Consider the following 24,863-nt stretch of genomic DNA (forward strand, 5'->3'; position numbering starts at 1 on the left):
GATTCCTTGGTTTCCCCCTGTGCCAATGCACAGAACAGGGCTGGCCATAACAAACCCGAGATGTCATGGTCCTGGCAAGTGTCATTTTTGGACTTGGTTTAGGACAAATGGGTTGATCCACAGCATTGCTTGCAGGTCTGATGCCTGCTGGGTAGAGCACAGCACTCTGTTGCTGGGGTGAGAGCTGGGCAAGGTCTGTCCTGGGCTTCAGATCAACATTTGGTCTTGTCTGACATTTCCAGGTAGGGTAGGCTAAGAACAGTAAAAGAGATGGAGGAATTCATTGCTTGGAATTTTGTAGGAGGGGTCTGCTCACAACTGGCCATAGAGTTGGTCACCCAGTTATTTTAGGCCCTGGGTCTGTGGGTGGTTATGAGTATATGTAATCTTGGTTCCTCTTTCCCTTTCTAGGTCTTGCACTCTTGATTTGTCAGCCTTGCAGGCTTCTGGACACATCTCCTCTCAGCCATGAGGAGATCAATAGGATTTAACATCTGTGTGGTCACCTGCAGCATCCTGCTCTTGTCCTCCAGCCTTACATGCCTTGCAGCTCAGCCTCTGGAGGAGTGGGATGTGACAAAGGTCCAGCATGGCCCCTGGGCAGGGAATGGGCTGGAAGATGACAGGACAGGCATGGTGGACTTGAAAAACAATCTGGGCCCTTCTGAGCAGACAGTTTCTGAAGAGCCATGTGAAGTGTCAGCGAAGCCATCTGGGACACCCTTAGATGAAGCTTTTACTGCAGGAGGAGAAGCGCTCTCTGCCAGCCTGAGCCATGTCATCCCCAGCAGCCAGGGCCTGGGGGATCACCCCTCTGCTGGGGCACTGCCTGCTGTGCATGAGGAGGAGCTGGTGCCCACAGAGTCACAGCTGGGTGAGGGTGAAGCACTCAAGGCCATGCTGACCACAGCTGTGACCACACTGAGCCCTCCAGTCCAGGAGGAGTCTGGTGGTCCCGTTGGTGAGGCCACCACAGAGAGTGGTGTGGCAGTGGAGCCCAGCTCTTCTGGCCCCTCAGCAGACACCCTTTCTGGTACCACTGTGGAGGAGGAGGCAGCAGAGAGCACCTCACACCCCTCAGCTGTGCCCCAGCCCACACTGAACCCCAGCTCTCCCACCTGGGAAGCAGCAAGTGACCACCCTGCCATCCCAACTCCCCAGGCTCGGGGTGTGACCCCTGAGCTGGGAATGCTGAGAGCCCACACAGGGAGCCCTCTGAAAGCCCTGGCTCCACCAGTATCTGTGGCTGCCAAACATCCCCTTGTGGTGACTGAGGCCACCCTTCACCCAGAAGCAGGGACAGGTGCCACGCAAAAAGAGCTGCCCACTACAGCTGGCACTGTTGCCATCCCCCCTATGGACACTGTGCCACCTGACTGGGATGACACAAAACTCAGGGACATCAGTCAAGGAGTAGGCCTATCTCATGAGGTGACAGAGGACCTGGGGACAACAGAACCATCCCAGACCCCTGAGGAAGGTGTGGTGGAGGAAGAAGATGCAACAAGAGCAGTGCCCTCCCCTGTGTCTCCTCCACCAGCTCCCGAGCTTGCCAAGGAGACCAACTGCACAGTGCCAGTGCAAGGCGAGGAGCTGCCTGCGACTTCCCCAGGCAGCAGCAACACTTTCCACACTGGGAACCTGTCAGATGCAGACACAGCTGATCTTGGCTCACTGGAAAACATAAGTGCAGTCACAGCAGAGGAGGAGAAAAGCGTCCCTCCATCACAGCCGGAGGCTGCTGTGGTGACAGATACCCAGCCTGAGCTCTCTCCTACTCTGGAGAGTTCATGGAAAGGTAAAACTTGCCTGTTACAGACACTTGCCTCTCAGTGGGGGTTTAGCAGGGATGCTCTTGGCAATCAGTGCTTTATTTCTGGGACTTAAAGCAAGCTGTACCAGCGGACTGTGAGCCACTGATGCCCTAAGTGGCTTTACAAGGATGCTCAGGTCAAGAGGTCTGTGCAGAGAGCTGCTGTCCCTTATGACAGAAACTGCTGGTGTTGTATCCTCCCCTCATAGTGAAGTGGTGGCCAGGCTGTGGCTGTCCAGTACTTGTCCCAACTCTTACCTGTAGGCAGAGCTGCTCCTCCTGGACAGCCTGCCACAGGCTGATGGTGTCACCTTGCCCTGTAAAGACCTCCAGAGATGGCCCCTTCAGCTTCATGACAGTGCTCCTGCTTAGTGTTTAAAATATAAAGGGAGTGCTAAAAAAAAGGCTGGTCAGGTGTTGGGCAATGACATGTTTCTAGGTTGATGAGGACTTTTTAATTGCTGGGCATCTTTATTCTTCCCTCTTTGGCTGCAGATGCAAAAGGATGATTTCCTTTCACCGCATCCAAAATACCTAATTTTTTCTGTAAAAGAAAGGAAGCTAATTGCAGGCTGGTGCTGAAACCTGACTGATTAATTTCTAGATTAATTTATAAGCACTTCACTTGTCAGCAGGTTCCCTCTCTGCTGTTTCCCAGATGTTGGGGAAACAACACTCTCAGTAAGACTTGTGCAACAAAAATAAACCCTTCTGCATAGCTGAGGTTTCAGTGGGGGCTGGTCACTGAAGGCTGCCCTGATGATGCTTGGCTGGACCTGCTGCTGGCACTGTGGCTCTGGAATTGTTACTGCATGGAGTTACATTCCTTTTATATTCCTTCAGCTGTGTGCTCTGCTGCTGTCTGCTGTCCTGTGAGTTTGTCCTGACATGTGTTCTTGCTGTAGGTGTTACTCAGGAGGTGACAACAGCTGCCCAGGAGGCTGGTGCTGCTCTGTCAGCTGTGACAGAGCTGCCTGGTGCCACCCAGGGAACAGGGGCTGCAAGCTTTCCTCAGGAGAACAGTGGGGAGGACACCCAGATGCTGACGGCTCCGAGTGCTAGTGAGGTGCTGGTGGCAACTGGTGCTTCCTCTACAGTGAACCCTGTGGATGCAGAAGGTAGGATTCTGCTTCAAGGACTCACACTAGATGGGATGTTATATCTGAAACCAGTGTCAGGGCTTGCACACTCCAGTCTCAACACAACATCCTTATTTAAGTGACTTTTTTTTTTTTGCTAACAGTCTTCACACTGCTTCTAGCCCTGGGCTGCCACTGCATTCTGCCCATGCTGTGAGATCCACCATGCTGAAACTTGCCAGTATATGGATTTTTTTTTCCCCAAATAGCTGGAGTAGAGGTTGGGAAAAAAAAAAAAAAGCCCCAAACCAAACAAGCCCCTTATCTGTCCTTGCTAGCAATCTTTAGACACTTAAGCAATTTTTTTATTTATGGAGGGAGAGTTTTTGCTTCTGGAGCCCAAGGCAGTCACGGATTGCTGATGCTCAGTCCAGAGGATGAAAATACTTCATTGGGGTAACATGAGAGCCCATGGTGGGGCAAAGACACCCTCCTGCAAGAGCCTGGCAAGCCCTTGGGTGTGGAAGCTTGCACTGATACTCACTTTCACTGAGGAATGGGGCATTGTTCTCAGGTTGATGTAGTCATACAGAAATGCTTTGAGCAGTCATGTTCACGTAGCTGCTGCCTGCTGGCTTGGTGTCACCTTGGCAGGTACCTGTGGGAGTGTGTCTTCCTGACAGGGGTGTAGCAAGGGTTCCCTCAGCACAAGGCTGGCCTTGAGCTGGAGTGTATTTCTGCAGTAGTGGGGACTACTGTAATGAAACTGCTGCTGGGCAGCTTTGCTGGTAATTCTTATATTGCAGGACATCAAAAGAAAAAAGCTGTTTGCATTGTAATTCTAAATTTAGGGTCCCTTTGTGAAAGGGAGAAGGTTCTTCTGGCTGTTTCCATTAATTAATTTGCTTCTAGGATTTAATTATAAATTCAACCAACTTTTATCTTTGTAATGAACTATTAGATCTGTCACTTGGTTCAGTTCTCAGCTGGAGTCTTGGTGCTCTGATCTTGCAAGGGTGTGGTGATGAATTGTCCTCAAAGCAATGGAATTAAAACCTTTAAGGGTTCCCCCCCTCATTAAGGGGAACCTCTTTTGCTGGCTGCCCTTGAGGAGGAAGTTTCATTACAGCAGCATCACATCTTGAAGGAAGCAAAAGTTTGGCAATTCCCTTTGAGTTAAATTTTCATTAAGGAGTTTCTTGGGTTTTTTTTAAAACATTGTGGTCCTGAATGGTTGCTGTTCCCTGTCTTCTGCAGATCTCACAGATGGGATCCTGGTCACCAGTGAGAAGGCTGTTCCAGCCCCTGGTGGGATGTTTTCTACCCCATCTGGACAGACAGAGGAGCCATCCAGCAGAACTGTGGTCCTGGTAACGCCAGCATCAGTGGCCTCCTCTGTCAGGAGGACAGCTCTTCCCTCTGTGAGGAGGATCAGCACAGCCGTGACCTACGGGCTGGACCGCCTGGAGTCAGAAGGTACCCCTGAGACTGAGGGGCAGGTGGCCTCCTGTGGAGTGCCACACCTGCCCTGACAGCCCCCAGTTTGTCAGTTTGGCTCACACCTATGTGCACATCTTGTTCCCAATAAAGTTGTTGACCAACCTGTCCTCTCCCAGGAGGCACAGGAAGCAAGCAATGAGCAGTGTCCTGGAGGATGCCTGCAATTCCAGTGGCTGTGGTGGATGGGGATGGGTTTTTTATTGGCTAGGGAGCAGCAGTGGTGTTGCTGTTGCAGCAGGGTCTGGCTCTGCACACCTGTGATGCTGGTGTGTGCATCCACTGCAGAGCCTCTGTACCAGGGAACACCCACCAAGGGGTGCTGAGGTGAAGCAGATCCTGCCCTGGAGCTGCTCTGCAGCTCTGATCTGTCTTCTGTTCACCTCACCCACAATTTTCCTGCAGAGAATTGTTTCTTGCTCTTTTTCCTACTTGAGCTCCTCTCTGCTTGTTCATCCATCCAGTTTTGTGCTCCAGTGTTTGGACTGACACCACCTGGCAGGAATTAATCTTTCTGCCTATTTTTGCTCCCCTTCCTTTATCTTGACCTTCTCTTGCCTTAGTATTTTACTGCAAAGGTTGGCAGCTCTCCAGGGGTGGCACTGCCAGATGGTATTTCTCCTCTGAGTAGAGGTGGGGTGCTACAGACAACAGCTTATCAGCATCTTTTCTCTGCAGGAAGCAATAACTCTCACTCCTGTTAAATTTAGAGGGCAGCAGAAGCTGGGAGTCTTCCCCACTGCAAGTTCCTGGCTTGCTGCTGGCTTTGAAGCCTTTCCCGAGCTCTCTGGGACTCCAACTGCAGCATTCTCCCCTTGCCAGGATGAATCTTGGATGTCTGTGGCAAGGCAAGGATGTGGTGCTGACAGGAGAGTGGCAGCAGGGGAAGGAAAGGTCGTGTGTGTAGGGAAAAGCTGATCTTTCAGGCTGGGAAATAAGGTCTCTGCTTAGCAAGGGCAGTATTATTCAGGAGGCTAAAGTGTTTTATAGCCCTCTGGGATCTCCTTTAGAAGCCTGGGTTTCTGCATGGGAAGATAAGAGGGATTTCAGTTTCAGCTGAGCATTTGGTCTCTCTCTAGTGAGACTTTCTGCACAGGCATTTAAAAAAAAAAAAAAAATCTTTCTGCTCCAATACAGGACTGATGCAACTTTCTTGGATTCCTGCTGCACTCTGTTTTTAGAGAAGCTGTGGGCTTCTCTAAAGGCAAATGTGGGCTGTAGCTGGGACCAGGTGCCCTCAATGATGAGGACTCAAGTGGAAATCTGGGTTTCTTGGCTCTGCAGGTGCCTCTTCTCCAAGGGACATGTAGCTCTTTGTGCTGTGTGGATTTGACAACTGGCACAGCTTTTGTGGCCTAAATCTTTTCTGCTCAACCTAGACCTCTGTGCAGGGAGCCAGAAGGTTCCCTGCTGCTGGGGATCATGAATTCCCTCTTGTAAAATGGGACAATTACAATTATCATGTGGGGAAAGGCTTTCTGCCTGGGGATGGTGCTGCTCCAGTTAAGCACAAAGGAAGGTTTTTGAATCTTTTTCTGCTTAATGGCAATTGGGGGGTATCACATCCTCATGGTGGAGTGGCATTTGGAAGCTTGGTTCCCAAAGTTACAGTTCCTAGTGTTTCCTCTCAGAACATTGGAATGCTGTCAGATCCAAGATGTTTGGGGGTGCTTTCCTTTAAAGCTACATGGAGCACCAGCCCAAGATATTCAGGCTTTTGGGGGATGCTGTTGCAGGCACATGATTGGGTCCCTAATGTGGGATCTTGGCCCCTTGGGGAGAGGCTGTGCCTGGCTCACTGTTGGAAGAAGTGCAAGGAGCTGAGTGAGCTCTGCTGCCTTCAGTGGGGTCCTGCTGAGCTTCCTCTCTGAAGGCCTGGCTCATCATTAAATAGAAACCCCTGCTGCTCAGCTCACTCTCTTTCTTGGGGGCCATCTGTGCCAAACTGCCTGTGGTTAATTGCATCTGTATATTCACCTGCCTGGCTTGGATGCAAAACTGCTTTAAAAATCAAATTGCACAGACAAAATGAAAATATGTCTAGATGAGCTTATCCTCCTCCCTGGTGGACTCTGCAGAGATGAGCTGGGTAACAAATATCCTCCTGCCTTGACTCTGTGGTGAGACTGGTCCTACTTGCCCTTCCTAGTCAGAGAAATCCTGTAAAGGGATTATAGGATACTGGGGACAGGACACAGCAGAGGATAAGGCTTGCTTTTCTGGGGGAATTGATTATATATTTTGTCTCTGTGCCTAGAATTTGTATATCTCTAGCAAGCTGAGCCCTGCAGGTTTCTCTGTAGAGCTTCTAGGTACAGAGAGCTACTGGTTCAACTGGCTTACTCAGGACCACTGTGTGAGCCTCCCAACACCCTTCAAAAAGTGACTCTCTGGAAAGAAACCACGTTCCTTTTTGACTTGATTCCTGTGCTGTAACATCTGCCGTGGTAGGTATTGGCAGAGGTGGCTGCACACCCCCAGTGTGGCAGCATTTGGCAGGTGGAACTTCCTGAAGTGGCAGGACATGTGCCATGCTCCCTCTTCTGCAAGATCCTTTCAGCTTTCAGCTGAAAACTGCTGGATAGAGCACACCAGACTCTGGTCCTGTCACGGTGGGTGAGGGTGAGTCTGTATCTGGCCCTGCAGACCTGAGGTTTGGTTCCCTTGTGTGACACCACCCTGCCTGGACAGCAGGGAATCGTGGCATCACAGAATGGGTTGGGATGAAAGTGACCTCAAAAACCATCTCATCCCAACCCCCTGACACGGGCAGGGACACCTTCCACTATCCCAGGTTGCTCCAAGCCCTGTTCAGCCTGGCCTGGAACACTGCCAGGGATGGGGCAGCCTGTGCCAGGGCCTCACCACCTTCACAGGGAAGATTTTTTTCTTGCAGTCTAATCTCCCTGCTGGGAGTGAGCTGCTCACACAGTTCAGGGGTCAGGAGGGCTGCTGACTGTGGAGGGTGCTCAGAGCTTTGATCAAAGCAGGAGCTGCTCTGCTTGTTGTGTGGTGTCAGGAACAGTCAATAGCTCTGAAAATGGGCAACTTAAAAATCAGTTGCTCCAGAGGAGGAGGCCTTAACCAAGTAGCTCTTGAATGTGGAGTGTTCCCAATTAATTAAGATGGCTCTCAGCTGGCAGGATTTGGAGTTTCATGTGCATTTGCAGCCTGCTGTGAACTATTTTGTGTACCACAGAACAGTTTAGGTTGGAAAAGACCTTCAGGCAAGTCCAACCTTTGACCAAACGCCACTGTGTCAACCAGACCGTGTCCAGTCTTTCCTTAAACACCTCCAGCAATAGTGACTCCACCACTTCCCTGGGCAGCCCCTTCCAATGTTTAATCACCCTTTCTGTGAAGAAATTCCTCCTGAATACTTCAGAACTTGTAGCCATTTACATAATTTTATAAAAGATCCTTCCACTCCCCATTTTTCTTCTGAGCTGTGTCACAGTATGAGGAACCTTCTTTTTTTTGGATGTGAAGGGTATTTTTTCCAGGAAATTAAGGCTCTGAAAGGGATTGCTATTTGGACCTTGACTGTATGGATTAAGATCTGCCTCATTAAATCTCTACAACCCTGTTAAAAATTTAAATTAGGATGCAGAGGTGTAAATAAAACAGGCACTTAACCCAGCATGGTTAACTAGCCTGATATTATAATTCCTCACCAGCTCTTTGGATATCAACTAAATTGGCAAGGAACAGAAGACTTAAAGCACATGCAGAATGAATTATTAAATGGTTTTGGTACACACTTTTCTCTTGCTTCTTGTTTATTGCTGCCACTGAAATGGGAACTGCTCTGTCTGGTGCAGGTTGACCTCTATCTTCCTCACAGTAGGTGGTGGCTCATCCCTCATTCTCCTTTGTAGCAGAAAATGGCAAAGTGTGACAATTTTTTGTATCAAACCAAACTCTTTTTTTCCTTTTTTTTTTTTCTTCTCTCTTTCTTCTGATAGTGCTTGATACAGATATCCACAGCTTTTCTGTACAATCTGAGCCCAGGTTGCCTTACTCATGGGCAAGAATTCCTTTCCTAATCTCCAGTCTAACCCTGCCCTCTGTCAGGTTGGAGCCACTCCCTCTTGTCCTGTCATGCACTGGTCCAAAATCCACCTCCAGCTCTCTTGGACTCCCTTTAGGCACTGCAAGGGTCTCTGAGGTCTCCCTGGAGCCTTCCTTTCTCCAGGCTGAGCACCTCCAGCTCTCTCTGTTCTTTGTGATGTTCTGGCTCTGTTCTGCCTCCAGCAGGTTGGATGACATTTCTTAGTCTGACCCTGCCTTGCTTCTTGTTCTGGCCAGGCTTTGTTTGAGTTTTTAACTGTATTAGACTTCTCATTTGTCAAAAAAATTAGAGTTCACTTAAATATCACTTTAATGTTGTAGCTTTCCCATGCTTATCTCCAAGCTTGAACAAAAACAACAGAAAACCCCCACAGTTGCTATTGAAAGGTAATTGGGCTGTGTGAGTGAAAGCTTTTAATGAGTTTCTGTTTGTTTTAATCTGAGGATTAAGCATTTTACCCTCATGGCTCGAGGGAGGGGGGTTCAGGTAAGCAGGGATGTGGCAGTAAGGCTCTGCAAAGAACACTTTCTGCTGGAGTTGCTCCTGGCTGGGGTCCCTTGGAAGGTTGGGAGAGTGTTGCTCATGGGGCTTTTTTTGGGAGCTTTGTTCAGTGGGACTAGGGATGCTGCAAGAGGGGGTGAAGGACTTGGGAAGAAGCAGGAGTCTGACTAGAAAATGAGCTGAGTGGACTCAGTCATGTTCCCTTTGGCTCCTGATAGGACTTGAGTTAAAGCCTTGGTACCCTGGAGACTGTTGTCCATAATAACAGACCCAACTCCCAATCTACATTGTCTGTGATGATCCAAGCTGGGCTTGTCTAGAAAATAAAGCTGAAATCAAATGTTTTCTTAACTCTTGGGTTTTTGGCTGTTATCTTCCCAGGCAGTGTGATTGAATTGAATGCTTCTGGAGAAACACCAACAGCCTTTTCCAATGAAAATGGAATTAATGTCTCTGCTGGGGCTGTTGAGTTTTTTTGTTGGTTTATTTTTTCCTTTTTTTTGGTTGGGGTTTGTTTGTGTTTGGTTTTTCTTTTTTCTGTGATTGGAAAGAAGTCTCATGCCCATAGCCCTTTTCCAGGGAAAGCATTTTGTTAAGAGATGTCATAAACTCCTTATCTGCCTTCATCTATCTTGTTCTGTCCACTCATAGGTCATGGTCATTAAATCTGGACTGATTTGACTGCTCTCACTTGATAAATCCTCTCTTTCTTGATTTTCATACTGGTTGGTTCAACACCTGTACACCCAGGGGTGGAAGAGCTGTTCTGTAGCAAGCCAGGGAACAAACTTTTTATAGTCCATATGGGGTGTTTTGCAGCATTTTGGGTTTTTTTTTCCCCCCTTTAAAATAGTCTTGTGTTGCTAAACTGACCCTCTAGCCTGGCTCAATGTGAGAGTGATTTTGAGGTGAATGCTGCTGGAGATACAGGTTTTGTTTTAGGAAGAAATTCTTGAATGTGAGGGAGGTGAGGCACTGAGTGGTGGTGGGGCACACCTGGAGGAGCTGTGACTGCTCCATCCCTGGGGGAGTGTCCAAGGTACCAGGTTGGACAGGGCTTGGAGCAACCTGGAATAGTGGAAGGTGTCCCTGCCTGTGGCAGGGGTGGAACTGGATGGTTTTTAAGGTCCTTTCCAACCCAAATCATTCTGTGATTATAGAAATTTTTCTTTCTGATCTTAATACAGAACTAGAGCCATGGTCCCAGGAGAGTCTTTTTTACTTTTTTTTCTTCCCCCTGCTAAAAGTCCTCAGTGCCTTGGATCTCCTGTGGCAAGCAGTGAGCCAGGAGTGTAAAAAAAACCCCAAGTGTGAATCCACTCAGCTTTGGCGGGGGGAATTGGGTTATGATCAGAATTTGAATCTTTCCTTGTACTGTCTGTACAATGTCAGAGCCTTCTGCTGGGGAGCAGCTTCTCTTGAGCTTTGGCAAGGAGAGGCTCCTAAAGCAGCATCAGCTCAGCCCTGCTGCCAGGGGAATGCTCACTCTGCCAAGCAAGGATTTCCTTCTGTTACAAAAGAAAAAAAATTTGGACAAGACAAAACAACCTCAAGTTCCACCAGGGAATGTTTAGGTTGGGTATTAGGGCAAAATTTCTTCACTGGAAGGGTGGTCAGATACTGGCACAGGCTGCCCAGGGCAGTGGTGGAGTTATCAGTCCTGGAGGGATTTAAGAGGTGTGGCACTTAGGGACAGGGGTTAGTGGTGGCTTGGCAGTGCTGGGGGGAACATGGTGATGATTTTAGAGAGCTTTTCCAGCCTTGGTTATTCTGTGACGTGTAAATTCATGTTCTCTCGAAGCTTCTGTGGTAGGGTTATGTTATCCTGCTTTGTGTGGTAGGATCCTATCCAACAGGTGTATTCTTCCCAACAGTCCCTTTCCCTGTCTCTGTGCAACTGCCCAGATGCTGGAACTTCCCAGGAGATTGATTTTCCTAGAGCAGCACAGCATTTAAGACAACACCACATCCTGCAAATGCCCTGGATGGCTTTGCAGTGGAGGTGACTGGGCTTAGCAGAGCTCATCCCTAGGGCGGTTTTCCCCTGGTGTTTGGCAGAGTTTCTGTGCCTGGATCTGTTGCCCCACCATGGCACAGCACTTTACCCAGGAGCAGTGCTTGGTGAGAGCCCATCTACCTTCCTACCAGCTCTCTCCTTCTGGGCTGTCAAAGGCAGCATTTTGGAGCTGTTGGATGGTGACACTATATGACTAATCACGTGAAGGCAACACATTAATAATAAAAGAGTTGTCCTAGAAAGGCCTTCCTGACTTCACAGCCAGCTGTGATCACAAAAGCAGTGCAAAGAGTGAACCTCAGTGGGAGAAAACACTTGGCAGTGGCTTCTTAATGCCTCTCCCTCCTGCTCTGGCAAGAGATGGGAGTCAAGACTCCCCATCCCTAATCCTGTTGTTAGTTACACATCATTATTTACATGTTTTTGTTATTAGCACACAAGGGTGACCCTGCAGCACTGAACACCAAATAAAATCACAGCTTAAACTGTCCTGGATCGCAGCAATCCTCTGTGGCATCATTTAGACATTGTTGTCTACTGAGTTTGGTGTGAGGGAGGCTGGGAAGGGAAAGGACAGAGCAAATGACAGCTCCAGTTTTTGCCCTGCAACTTCCTTCCTTTTTAGTTTGTTTTATTTTTTCGTTGCACTTTGAGTGCAGTTGGTGCCTGTGAGTGAATCTATCACCTTCCACTGTGAGCCTCTCGCTGCTCAGGGCACAGGAAGATATTGCTCCTGTGTGTTAAACTTGACAAATGATGGGTTCCTGGCTCTTCTGAGGAATGGAAGTGTTTGCAAACATTAATGGAAAATATCTCAATATAGAAATACAATTCTTCAGTGGAGGTTTCTTCAGCTCCATTGCCTTCAGCAAGGTTATGACCATAAGTGGCTTCAGCTGCAGCTTCTTTCAAGCCATCACACCCCCAAAAATTGAGTCTGAGTCTTTTTACCTGCTGGATGCTGGTGGTTGTCCAGTTGCTCCAGATCCTGCAGGTTCTGTGCTCCTGCTGTGTCAAGGAACTGCCTCACAAGGGTGGTGTGAGGTGGTCTCATTTCTCCTGCCTAAGTCACAAAAGCCAGCATGGATGTGTACATGTGTACATTTGTGGTAAAAATCCTCACTTTTGGAGCAAGGATAAGGAGCTTTTGCCCCCCTGAAACAGCAAATCCAATCCTCTGGATATTACCAGTGTCACCAATGGATCCATTTGGAGTCCCATGATAAAGCCCAATGGTGTCTGTTTCTATTAATAAAGCTGGCACCCCCAAAAACTCTGAGAAAAATGTGTTATTTTATCTCAGCCTTGTTTCCTTGGCCTCCCCTATAGCTTCCCCAAGCCTGAAATTTTGAATACCTGTTACAAGGTTGCCAAGTCCTTCAGAACTAAAACATTTGGCACATGAACTGGGAATCTCATTTTCCCTGGGGATTCCTGTTGTCCATTGTCACAGCAGGGAGATGCTGAGCTTCTTGGGTTTTTTTATTTTTCTGTTTCCATGAAGGCAAAGCAGAGGCTGTTTTAGTGAATGCAGTGCTTGTTTAGTCTGTCAGAGAGTGGCAGAAGTGTTCAGGCCAGTTTGGAGGGGGCTTGGAGCAACCTGCTCTGGTGGAAGGTGTCCCTGCCTGTGGCAGGGGATTGGAACAAGATGAGCTTTAGGGTCCCTCCCAACCCAAACCTTTCCATGATTCTGTGAAAACACAAACATCTGCTTGGGCTGTGTTTCAGTGCTGAAGTGTCCTGGTGTCACTGGGAGAGGAGAGAAGATACTGTCCCTCCTGGATGGATCCACGTGGCACATCATGGATTTGGTGCACACAAACAAAATCAGCTCACGTGTAATCTATGAAAATCTGGAGCAAGGTTGGCTTACAGCAGAAGCCACGCTGGCTTGGCCAGCAGGACTAGGGAAGTGATGTTCTCTTCTCACAGGTAACAAATGACAGGACAAGAAAAACAGCCTCAAGCTGCACCAGGGGATGTTTAGGTGGGATATTAGAAGAAATTTCTTTAACAAAAGGATGGTCAGGCATTGTGTCAGGCTGCCCAGCCACCATCCCTGGAGAGATTAAAAAGATGCGTGGATGTGGCACTTGGGGATGTGGACTCAGTAATCTTAGAAGGCTTTTCCAACCTAAACCATTCCATGACACAAAAATAGTTCACAGTGAGCTGCAAATACACATGAAACTCTGGATTAATTTCTGAATTTGCTGGGCTTTGCACTTTCAGTCCTTGCTACATTCAGTCTTTCCCAATAATTTCCTTTCAATCTGCTGCTGAGGCCTTTTGAAGGCCAAAAAGTGCCAATTTCGGAGGAAAAATGTGACTTTTGCAAAAGGCTTTTGTGTGAAACACAAACCTCCAGCTTGAGATTCAGCTGTGTGATGCTCACTTCCATTTTCCATCTTATGAGACTACCGAGCCTTATGCACAGCCTGCCCACGGCTGCCTGTTGTGCCTCTGCTGCTGAAATCCCACACTCGTGAAGTCTTTGGGTTTTTTTTGGAAGTGTAGCTTCCTCCTTGTGACCACCAAGTGGTGCTCTGCGCTGCACCTTGCAGCAAGGCAAGCTGTTGGCGTTTCGGGATGGGGACTAAAAAGCTGTTTTCAAATGCAGGAATGAGCCAGAGAGGAGAAGGGAACAAGCTGAGAGCCTTTTCCTTCCCCCTTGCAGCGGCTGTGTTACAAGGATCTCATTATTCACAGCTTTCTGCTGCGGCTGCGTGGTGATTGATGGAGCTTGGTGATCATCAGATGTGATAAGTAGTCTCAGCACTTTCAATTTGGGTGTTCAGCTTGGCTGCCTGCGAGGCTTTGGAGACAGGGAGATGGCTATCTGTGGCTTCAGCACTCGATCCTGGCAGGTGTGTGTCATTTGGGTTGTTAAAAATCACAAGAAGCTTCTAAAATCCTTGTCCCAGAGTAGTTTTTCAGAGATAAAAATCCGATGCCTGTTCTCTCTTGGCTGGTTTTTACGCCTAGTCTAGGGAAAAACTCTGTTCATGTTCCTCTTCTCTGGTGTTCTGGCTGTTCGGTGTGGCTGCTGTTAAGTTTTGGGGTTGTTGATAGCTGTGTTGTTCCCAGCAGAGGGAAAAGACCTACATTAACTTGTCTTTGCAGGTTTCCTGTGAGACTCTCTGGGGGCCACTCTCAGCTTTACAGTCGTGTGTTTTGTATGAAAACATGCATTTTGGCAGAGAAAATTCGGAGGTTGATTCTAAATGACAGGCACATTCTAATGCAGAAAATGCCTACAAATGCAGCGGGAATTTAAGGGGCCAACCACATCCCCGTGAGCTCCATTAGATGCTCTGTGTGGTGTCATTGTGGCAGGAATGATCTTTCCAGGTACCAAAAGCCCTGCTACAGCAGGATGATGCAGCTAAATCCCGACAGCAGCTCATTTGTATGGAACACAGGACTAGAACTGAAAGGCAGCGACTGGGATTGTCTTGCCTGGTGAGCTGAGAAAAACGTGCAGTGCTTGGAAGCAAATCCTTGAATTACAAGGGAAGGAGATGCCATGGAAGAGCACAGTGAATCAGTGAGTCTGTAACATGCACTGATCTCTCCAGTCTGTGGAGGCCAAAGGAAGGAGACCACCTTACCCCATTTAATCCAGGTTGGATTGCCACCAACCTATATGAGGTACAACTCCAAATAAAGGGATATCTGGATAACAAATGGTGATTTGGCTGGATTGTTAGTTTTTAATGCCTGGATGCAGGGTGATGGGCTCTCCCAGTCTGACTACACCAGGAGACAGTTTCTCTACCTGTCTGAGCAGAGTTGGTGTAAATTAGATAAAGGTGCATAAATGCTATATTTTGATTCTCAGCTTTGAAAAAGTGTGAGAAATTCAAAGCATGGCATTGTTCCAGATATTGTCTGTCCCTGGTGGGTGGCTCCATCAGTAGCTATTAAATAGCTCCAGTGCAAATTCTGGGCATAGGATGTCCCTGAGACTTTGGTGACTGTAACTTGGGAGGAGAAACTGTGGGAAGACTGGGCTCTGTATTTGCCCTGCTCTGGTCTTTCTTCAGCATCTGCAACAAGTTATGGTTGGAAATAGGATGTGGACAGAAAGGGTCTTTGGTTTGATCCAGTACAGTGGTTCCTGTGTTGCCATTTTAGATTCTAGTGATGAAACATGGCTTAAATATTTATTTTTCCGCATGTGAACAGTACAGACAGTTCTGGAATAAATGGGTATCTGCTGTGGCATAGAATTCATAGAATCCCAGAATGGTTTGGGTTGGAAGGGACCTTAAAGATCATCCTGTTTCAACCCCCTTGCCATGTGCAGGGACACCTTGCACTAAATTCACAGGAATTTCCCCAATGTCACATTTATCAGCTCTCCCATGAAGTGTTGGTTCTGCTGCCTTCTCTCCAACACTTTCCAAGGCCAGGTGGGATGGGGCTTGGAGCAACCTGGTCTAGAAAGCAGTGCCCTTTCCAGAGCTGGGAAAGACTTAATAAGAGTTAAAAATAGAACCAACTTATTGCTGCCTCCAAGATTGGAACTCAGGGAAAGAGCTCTCACTTGGGCTGGAATGAGTTAAGCAGGGAGCTCTGTAGTTACAGATGCTCAGGTGTTGGTACACATGCACATCCTTATTTGTTAGGAAGCAAAAAATTACTGTATTTCCCGCTAATTTGAGAGTCTGAGACAGCATCTCCTTGTTCCTCAGCAACTTCCAGTGGTGATGAGCTCCTCCCAATGAACCCCTCTGGGTGTCTTTCCTGTTAGAGAACAGGCACAAGTTTGTTCAGCTGCTCTGCCTTTGGAGGAGCTCAGCTTGGTGCTCACCTAGAGAGATCTGTGAACTTTCTGCCTGGTGGGATGTTTCCTGATGTTTCTTTTCTGTCTCTCTGGCCAGAGGGTGAGGAAGAGGAAGAGGATGAAGAGGAGGAGGAGGAAGAAGAAGAGGAGGAAGAGGAAGACGAGGAGGACAAAGACATAGACCTGATGGATGAAAGCATGGAGGGTGACACGGAGCTGCCAGGCTTCACACTTCCTGGAGAGACCTCCCAGGAGCCCCTGGCTGGCCTGGAAAACCCTGTGGCCCAGCTGGCTGGGGTGTCCTACCAGGTTCCTGACACCATCGAGTGGGAGCAGCAAAACCAGGGCCTGGGTAAGAGAAAAGCCCCTTCTTGCTTTGCCCTTACAAAGGACACATCTCCTGCTCTGCACTCTGCATGAGACAGTCCCTTGTGCCAGGAAATCTCATGGGTTGGCTCTCAAGCTAAACCCAATTGTTGTTTTTGCTTAGTGTTGTCTTGCTCCAAGGGTGGACAAAAAAATAACTTCTCGTGTGAGATTCCTGGGGAAATTTCAGTTCCCTTTGCCCAAGATGGGTTGGTGTAGGGATGTTTGTCCTGTGAGGACAAAGGAGTTGGGTATTTGCTCATCAGCCCATTTGGTACTTCAGCAGCATTTGTCTAAGTTCCACTCCTCTGGCATTTTAAGAAGTGCATGGTCCAGCCATGGGGCCCTGTGCTGGCAGTGTGAAGACAAACCTGCAAAGCCTCTACAAAGCTTTATACAATTTATTCCCACTGTACATATAGGCCCTGTGTTTAATGACTCCACCTAGGAGTCAGTGTTTATATGTGTGAAGTCCACATGATGCAAGTCAAAGCTGGTGTGGGACAAGGTAGATCTTAGCAAGGAACTTGTCCCACATTGGCAAAAGGCTCTGGAATCATTTCCCAGCATACTCAGTTCCCAAGCCAAGCCCCATCAAATGCAGTGGGAACCCTTCATGTGAATTTGTGGGAGCTGAACCACATCTAGACAGAAGGTCTTTATGTCTGGCTATTAGAATTAGCTGTTCCGAGAAGCTCATCAAACAAAAAAAACCCCAAAACTCCTTTATATGTTGTCTATCACATACATTTATGTGAGATTTATCCCTTCCCCTGAATGTGTAATTCTGATTTAACCTGGAGGTTCTCCTCTGTGATGCTGTTTCCAGCCTGCTTTAGTGATGTTGGCTTCCTTAATTGAATTGAAGATTGTGTTTCAAGAACACTGTGGGAGGATTGATTTCCAGAACTCTGTGGGAGGGTTGGCCTTTGAGGGGAGATTGAGTTTGCACCAGGGCTGATCCCTCCCTGTCACACTAAATCCTGCTTGGAAAACACCGTGTTGGGGGGTGGCTGTGTCAGGCCTGTTTCACGTTCCTGTTATCCCATCAGGCTGCACAGGAGCTGTGTGAGGGGAATAATTCCAAGTCTTTAAGGGTTTCTGGCTTTGGCAAGCTGGGTGACAGAGGTATGTGGCGCTGTTGGATATGACAATGTTTGCCAGGAACTTTGGGGTTACAGAGGAGGTTGTTCTGCATCAGGCACCAAGTTCATGGTTTATGCAGGTCTGGACTGGAGTCACAGCTGCATTTCCAGCTGCTGGAGGAGGAGGCTCAGGGTAGGAGATGCCTTTCTGGTACAGGAGGCAGGTGAGAAAGCAGCAACCAGGGGTTGATGCTGTTCCTCAGACCCTGGAAAGGCCGTATTTCCAAAAATTTCAGACAAGGAATTAACAGATTATGTGGCAAAAACCAGGATTCTTCTCCCTAACTTACGTTTTATTGACTTTATGCAAATTGGAGGAGCCCCTGTGAAGTCTAAACTGGGTCAGCATCAGCAATAGGTCTGAGCACCTGAAGGACTGGGTAGATGTGGGTTTTGGCATTCTCTGGAAGTGCCTGGCTGGGTTACACATCACCAGATCCAAATGGTTTGTTTTCAGGCTGTTGTAGTCCGTGCAAACATCCATGAGGGAAAGGATGAGGCTGTGGCTGAGCTGAGTTTATTTTTAGGAGTTGGATGGGACTTTTGTGCAGTGCTGTGCTGGCAAAAAAAAAGAGGGGAAGCAATGGGATCAGCCTCTCTGCTTGTGACTCAGCCCTCTTACTCCAGCAGGCAGACACTTATGAAAAGAGCCATTTCTTTTCCTGCCTAGATGACCTCAGAGGCTCTGTGACACTGCTTCCTTTGCCATCTGCAGTGTGCTGGTGCTCAACAGTACTCCTACGAGGAAGGGAAGTTATTTATGGCTTAGAGGCACAAAGAGAATGGAACTAGATGGGGAGATTGGAGCTAAATCATCTTAGATCACTTCCAACCCAAGCCATTCCATTCCATGATTCTGTGATTCTGTGAAAACCAAGGGCTTGCATGGGCTCACGCTGATAATCTGAGCTCCATGGAAGGAGTTGAACCCAGGGGATGAGAGGGCTGATTTCCTGGGACTGAGTGGGGAATGGGAGATGCTTCTGCAGGAGAGTAGCCCCTCCCCTCTCTGGTTTGTGCCAGGTGGGAATTTCTGCCCTGGTTCCCAGCTCTGGGTTCATGGGCACTCATGAGGCTGGCTCCGTGTCCATAGCTGGTCCTGGCTATGTGCTTCTTTATGGAGTGTATTTGGGAGAAGAGGAAAGGTGGAAAAAGCACACAGCTTGTGTCAGCAGGGGGTGGGTTGTTAAGAACGGAAGAAATCCCCCAACCTTGCAGGAAGCTGGAAGAGCTGCTGCCATTGTTCTGCTGGAGCACCTGGAGAGACCAGACTCACTGTAAAAGACTTGTGAAGCTTTGGATCTGCTGGATAGGTGCATGGGCTGTTTTTCTTTGAAACCCTTTTTCTCTAGGTGATTTTCAACTTTGAAAATTCAGTTCTTTTGATTTTTGGGACAGCTTTGTAACTGCTGGACATCCCCAGAAGAGCTCTGTCTGTCCCTTCCTTCCCTAAATAGTGCTGGGATGTGAAGAATTTCCCTTATTGTGTAAATTAAACAGGGTTTGGAGGGGGAAGCTGTTCTACTTCACCTGGGCTATGGCATTGGAAAGGGAGACCTGAAGGAAGGTGACAGTACCTAGCAGAGTAGAGGGTGAGGGGACAACATCCAAGCACCAAACTTCTACAGTTGGCATTTTCCATTTTTAATATACCTTACACACATGTCTTCCTCCTGAGGGGATGCATCTGTCCTCTAGCCTTCAGAATTTTGACATTTAATGCTAAAATCTACAGTACAGAGGAGCCCAGAAGTGTTGGAATAGCTGTTCTCAGGTCAGTTATTATTGAGTTTGCTTGCTCTGATGGCTGACATGCTGCAAATCCCCAGAGAACAAGGAACTTGATCCACAAAACATCTTGGCAGGGCAAGAGACAGTTTGGATTTTTGTAGTGGTCAATGAGAAGGCACTGGAGGAACAGAATCATTAAAAATGTCAGTTCTGGGCAGTCAGATGGTCCTACATTAACTCCAGCTGAGCAAAAGCCATTTATAAGTGCCAGTAATGAGACTGACAGTTTTACAGCCCATCAACTGACTCTCTAACCAGCAATATTTAGACAGAGTAAAGCAGAAAATGAGAAAATCTGTGCCTTTATAAAACAGAATTTGAGCTTCCAAAAGCCATCCTGGCAGCCTGCAGCCCTGGGGAAGCGAGGTCTGAATATGATTTGGGATCTGGTTTGGTGTCCTGTTCAAGTGCTTTGCCTTCAGAAGTTGCCAGTGAAGGACAGAGCAGCACTTTTGGACCTCTCTGCGTTCTTTGTGAGGTGACTTTGGTGTGTCTATACTTGTTTCTTGGTTTGTGTATATGGGGGGTGTGGTAGGCAAACACTAAACACCTGGAGAGCATTGGATGGGCAGGAAGATCACATGCATAACTTGAATTTTCAGGGAATAAATAAAACCACCTAATTTTCCCCTGCTCCCTCTTTTGTGATGCATTACCAGGAGAACTGCAGTTGGTTGAGGTGGGTTCAAACCTAGTGAACAGTTTATGGTCCTTCAGTTATTCCTCATGCACCTTAGAGCAGATGGTCTATGTTGTACAACTCCAAGGAGATCAAACCCCTCTGCTTCTGTTGGTGGTGGCTTCTTCTCCCAGTTCCCAAGAGTATTTATTCTCTCAGTTCTGTGAGAATTCTTAATTTAACAACAATGACCCAAGAGGAAAATTGGCCCCAGGCTTCCCAGCTATTTCCTGATGCCTCAGTGCTTGCTTGTGATCCACATCCCAAGGTGAAGGACTCCTGCTATCCATAGGTAACAGCAGGAGGTCTGGGGAAATTTACTAAGCCTTTAGTTTTACCACATTGGGGCATGCAGCAGTTTGCTTTGTGCATTTAAAATGTATGGAATTGGTGTTTTATTCTTTCTCAATTTAGGGTCGACTTGATATAATTTTTGTATTTTCGCTAACATGTTTTAGCACCTTGCTCTGTCTTCATCAATCTGTAGTTCCATTTTACATCTGAATTTGCTCTCTGTGGTGGCTTTTATGTATGCTAGGTACTATTTTTTATTCTCTGTTTTAACCTAAATCCATTTTTGTCCAGGTCTGCCTTTCTTTAGCTGACCCATTGGTGTGTTCTTTGCATCCACCTGTTCATGGCAATACTGTATTACAGGACTGTAGCTGGTGAGAAGTCACCTGAGTTGCCTGGTTCCACAGCATTTGTTTCTGATTTCCATGTACCCATGGAGGAATTGTACACAGGGGAGTTTGGATCATCCCTGTGGGTAGGATTTAGAGATTAAAAAATCAATTTAGGAAGAAGTTATGAAGTGTGACAATATAATTCTCGACGTGTAGTTTCCAAAATATAAACCATGTCTGTGTTTCATGTATTTTTGTGGGTAGGACATTAGTTCTTACCATAATGGAAGGTTGTATAACTCTTTCAGGTAATGACAAGGCACTTGCATAATAAACACACTTTTGGAATGTGAATGTTGGGTTTATTTTATAATGGATAAAAAATATTTGCAGCTCTGAGCAGCTACTTACAGAGAAAATAGCTCTCATGTATTGCAGATCTGTGGTCACAAATTACACTGCATAAACCATATAACAGATGCCTCTGGTTAATGATGGTGAGGCAGAGGAGCAGAAGGACAGTAGTGGAAGATGATGAATGTTTGAAATGTCATTTCTACAGGAAGATAGGATTAATGCTTTTATGGGCAAAAATAACCAGCATTAGGAAGGCAGGAGCTGAGGCTCAGAAATTAGTAATATGTTCTTTAATTGCTGCCCCAAATGGATCTATTTTAAGTACTCTTACAGCTTGTGGTATTGGAACATCGGAGTGCCTTTTAATCTTTAATGCATTTATCTCCTTAATCACCCTGGAAAGGCTCATCTGTGTTTTAAAGGTGGTGAGCAAAACCACGGAGAGGCCCAGTGACCCCTCTGGTTTCACAAGGGAGCCTTTGGCAGAGGGGAGGGGAATTAAATTAGTGCTTGGGCATTGCCCTTTCCTTCTGGAGGCAGGATGTGCACACCTGCATTTCTCCCTGGAATGGAAGCAAGGATTACACAGAGATCCTAACAGGAGGGGCTGAGTCCATAGTAACCCCAGGTGAGAGAGGCTGGCAGGAGCCAGGATGAGGAGCGTAACCAGCAGATTTTCCTTCCCCCATGTTCCAAGTTCCTGCAGCAATCCTGCCCTCTGTGGCCTTGCCCCATCACAGGTATTTACGGGAGTTTTGTGGCATCAAGCATTGGCCATGCAAGGTCTGGGTTCCAGACGGCTGCAGACAGAAATGAGCAGTCTCAGGAACAGAGATTATTTTTCCTGTCTTTCTGGGTGCTCCAAATAATTTACACAATTCCATATGTTCCTTGCTAGCTCCCCTTCCCTCTCCCAAGAAGCAGTAAAGCTCCCACCATCAATCTGTGCCTAACTCAGGTTTCTGTCCCTCATGAGGGATGTGCTCTCCCTTTGGAATTGCTTCTTTTTTACCTAAGAGATTGTTTATGGTTGCATCTTAATCCTGGAGCAGACTCATATTTAATCAGGTTTGTCTTGTCAAAGGGAATTCTGCATCCTATCTGTGAGCAGTGATGATCCTCTCTGCCAGCTCAGGGTGACATTCGCTGTTGTAACAGCAGAGCAGCTCCCAAAAGGGGACAATTCACATCAGAGATGGCTTTTTCTCCTCGTCAGATCTAATTCCAAGGTGTTTTGAGGAGTGTGTCTCTTTACTATTCCTTCTTTCTTCAACCTGCTCGCTCCCTGCACAGCCTTGTGCTGGGATCTTGGTCAGTGGGACCTTCCAGGAGGCACAAAACTTGGACAAGTCTGAGCCCTGTGGTCCTGACTGACCACCCTTCTGTGCTCTTCCTTTTTTCCATCCCGCACAAGACTGCTGTGCCCTTGGGAATGAGGTCAGTTTGAAACAGAAGTGTTTCAAAGGGAAGACAGGAGCAGTGTGTCTGCTCTGTGAACTGAGACAAGGAGATTCCAACCCTGGAGCATGAACCCCTAATGAGTTGGAGCCATGTCCTTCCTTCGGAAGCAACTCAACTCTTGCCCTCAAAGTAAAAATCAAGGCTAAGGGCAGGGAAGAGAGATGAGGGCAGTGGTGGAGTCACCATCCCTGGAGGGATTTAAAAGCTGTATGGATGTGGCACTTGGGAACATGGGTTAGTGGTGGCTTGGCAGTGCTGGGGAATGGTTGGACTTCATCTTCGAGGGACTTTTCAACCTAAACAGTCCTGTGATTCTATGAGTAAATCAGAGGATTGAGGTTGTCTTGGTGATTCCCAGCTCAGCTATCAGAAACAGGTGACACAAAGCTGTTGCTCACAATAATCAGGCTGATATTTTACCCTGACATTTTTGGTGGAGTGTATTGGGAAACAGCAGCACTAAAACATCCTTGGATACATTACTTTAAAATACCAGCCCTTCCACAAAGTTTATGTATCCAGTTAAACCTGTGTCAGAGGAAGACTAAGCCCATTTGTTACCAGCCCTTAAGTGCTGCCTCCCGGGGCTGGGGGAGGATTTAGAAGCATTTTCTCAGTTTTGGCTCTGCCTTCCCTCTCCCTGCCCACGGAGAAGTTGGAATCCCATCAGACAAGGTGTTAAACTGAAGTTACAGGACAATGCAGGGAGGAGTGAAGAGATCCTGTCCATCCAAGACATTTCTCCTTCTTCTTCTTCAGTTTGGAGAGAGTCGGTATGAAGGCATGGAGAAACCATCTGCCAGTTTGTGGGAGGAGAGAGGGAATTTTGGTCACCATGGCTGACATGGTTGGCGTAAGAGGTCCCAGTGACTGGGGAAAGTTTCTAATGGGTGGTGGGATACATGGATGAATCCAAGTCTGAGGGCTGCTGCCAATCCTGCCTGCCCTAATTCCCGTTTCCCTGCCAGGCAAAAATTCCCTGAAACACCTGCAAGGAGGGTGCAGCAGCTTCTGTGGTGGAAACATCTGTGGAAGACTCCCCAACCCAGCTCAGGTAGGGGAGTCTTGGGTGATGTCTGCGTACAGAGAACATCAGGGAAGGTTTACTAAGGGGAGCCCTTCACCAAAAGGGTTGTCAAGCTCTGGAACAGGCTGCCCAAGGAAATGGTTGAGTCACCAGCCCTGGAAGTGTTCAAAAAATATGTGGATATGGCACTTGAGGACATGGTTTAGTGATGGAAATAGTGGTGGTGCTGGGTTGGGGGTTGGACTTGAAGTTCTTTGATTACTTCTTGAGCCATAATGATTCTATGAAATTCTCCCTCCTTGGCTTGCTGGGTAGCACAGAAGGGCAGCCTGCAGCAGCACCAGGCTCCTGGGCTTTCCCAGCACAGGAAGACTCCTTCTGAAAGGCTTTCTGCTGCACCTGCAGTTGCACTTGTCAGCCCAAGAAAGCAGAGTTGGAGAACTCAAGCACGCGTCTGAGCGTTTCTGACCTTCCCTAGCTGTCGGCCTCTATCCATCTGTTTGACACATCCTTTAAAGTTAGGATGTGTCTACCTTGGAGCATGACTTTGCATTTGCTGCTCCAGGTAATTTATCTTGGGGTTTTTTTGCCTGGATTCAAGGATAGGGTCCGTTAGCCTGCGCAGAGCTCCGTGCTCCGAAGGCTGGGCTGCATCTGCTGCCCGAGCACCATCTGGGTTCCTGCACAGCACGGTGAGGCAGGAATCCTTCTGGGCTCTCAGCTGCCTTGGACTGCCTGTCCCCTTGCCTGTCAGCCCCACTGGAATATAAATCATACTGTCTTTGCTCTCTCTTTCATCTGCAGTAATCCTTGTCCTTTCCCACGCCTGCAGTTTTGAGTATTTACATGTGTCACTTCTCAGTGGGCTTTGCCTCTTCTCCCGCCCTTCCGTTTGTACGTGTCAGAAAACATGGCTCCATTCAGACTGAGGAGCTGGTTTTCAGCCCCTCTCTCCCTTTGGATTTTAGCAATCCCTTAGCTTGATTGAAGAACACAGGCAGGGCAGTGCCTTCCCTGGGTGAGAGTTACTCATTTTTCCTTTGTGTGCCTGTTCCGGGTGGGCTTTGCCATGTAAAAAGAGGCTTTCCTTATGTTGGAGAAATCACATTTATTTTCTAATAGTGATCTATACTGAAGCAAAAATCTGTCTGTTTTCATGGCATTAAAAAAATGGATAGAGGGGAATGTGAAGGTTCATCAGCCTTGAATTGCCTCTGTCCTTCTGGGGATTTACGTCAGAGGCTGATCTTTGGGGTTAAAATGTTGGCCCCATGGCAGAGCTGGTAAGAGAAAAATGGAGGGAAAGAGCATTTTGCAACAAGTAGCAGAGAGAGAGAGGGTAATTTATGGAGAGGATAATTTTAAAATGTTCCTTCCTAATGAGAATGTAGATGCACTTTCTGCTTGGACAGTGCAAACCACAAATGACTGATGCTAAACCTGTCTCCCCTCTGGTGTTCACTCAGATTAAGACCCATTGAGAATGAAAGGAGATCCAAGTTCTTTCCTTCAAGGATGCTCTCCCTCTCTATAGAACTAAATATAAATATAAATATGTATGTATATGTAGAAGTTCTGCTCTGCTTGAGAGTGAGTTATGAACATATATTGGAAATAAGTAAATTGCTCAGATTTTTGTCTGA

The 24,863-nt window shown here is 47.5% G+C and overlaps 1 protein-coding gene across 2 annotated transcripts in view; it reads left to right on the plus strand.

Moving 5' to 3' along the window:
• Positions 1 to 24,863, plus strand: part of ARMH4 (armadillo like helical domain containing 4) — a 53,671-nt gene that overhangs the window by 5,394 nt on the left and 23,414 nt on the right. For both annotated transcript variants that reach the window (XM_042047553.1, XM_042047554.1), the window contains 4 exons: positions 412 to 1,798; positions 2,719 to 2,931; positions 4,150 to 4,368; positions 15,866 to 16,120. In XM_042047553.1, coding sequence (XP_041903487.1) covers positions 469 to 1,798; positions 2,719 to 2,931; positions 4,150 to 4,368; positions 15,866 to 16,120 — 2,017 coding nt within the window. In that variant the 5' untranslated portion in view covers positions 412 to 468. Of the gene's footprint in view, positions 1 to 411; positions 1,799 to 2,718; positions 2,932 to 4,149; positions 4,369 to 15,865; positions 16,121 to 24,863 lie in introns of those variants that run through there.

The sequence above is a fragment of the Corvus kubaryi genome, unplaced genomic scaffold, assembly GCF_017639235.1.
Source record: "Corvus kubaryi isolate FWS band 111438036 unplaced genomic scaffold, C.kubaryi_AGA036_p1.0 66, whole genome shotgun sequence".
In the NCBI taxonomy this organism is placed as follows: domain Eukaryota; kingdom Metazoa; phylum Chordata; class Aves; order Passeriformes; family Corvidae; genus Corvus; species Corvus kubaryi.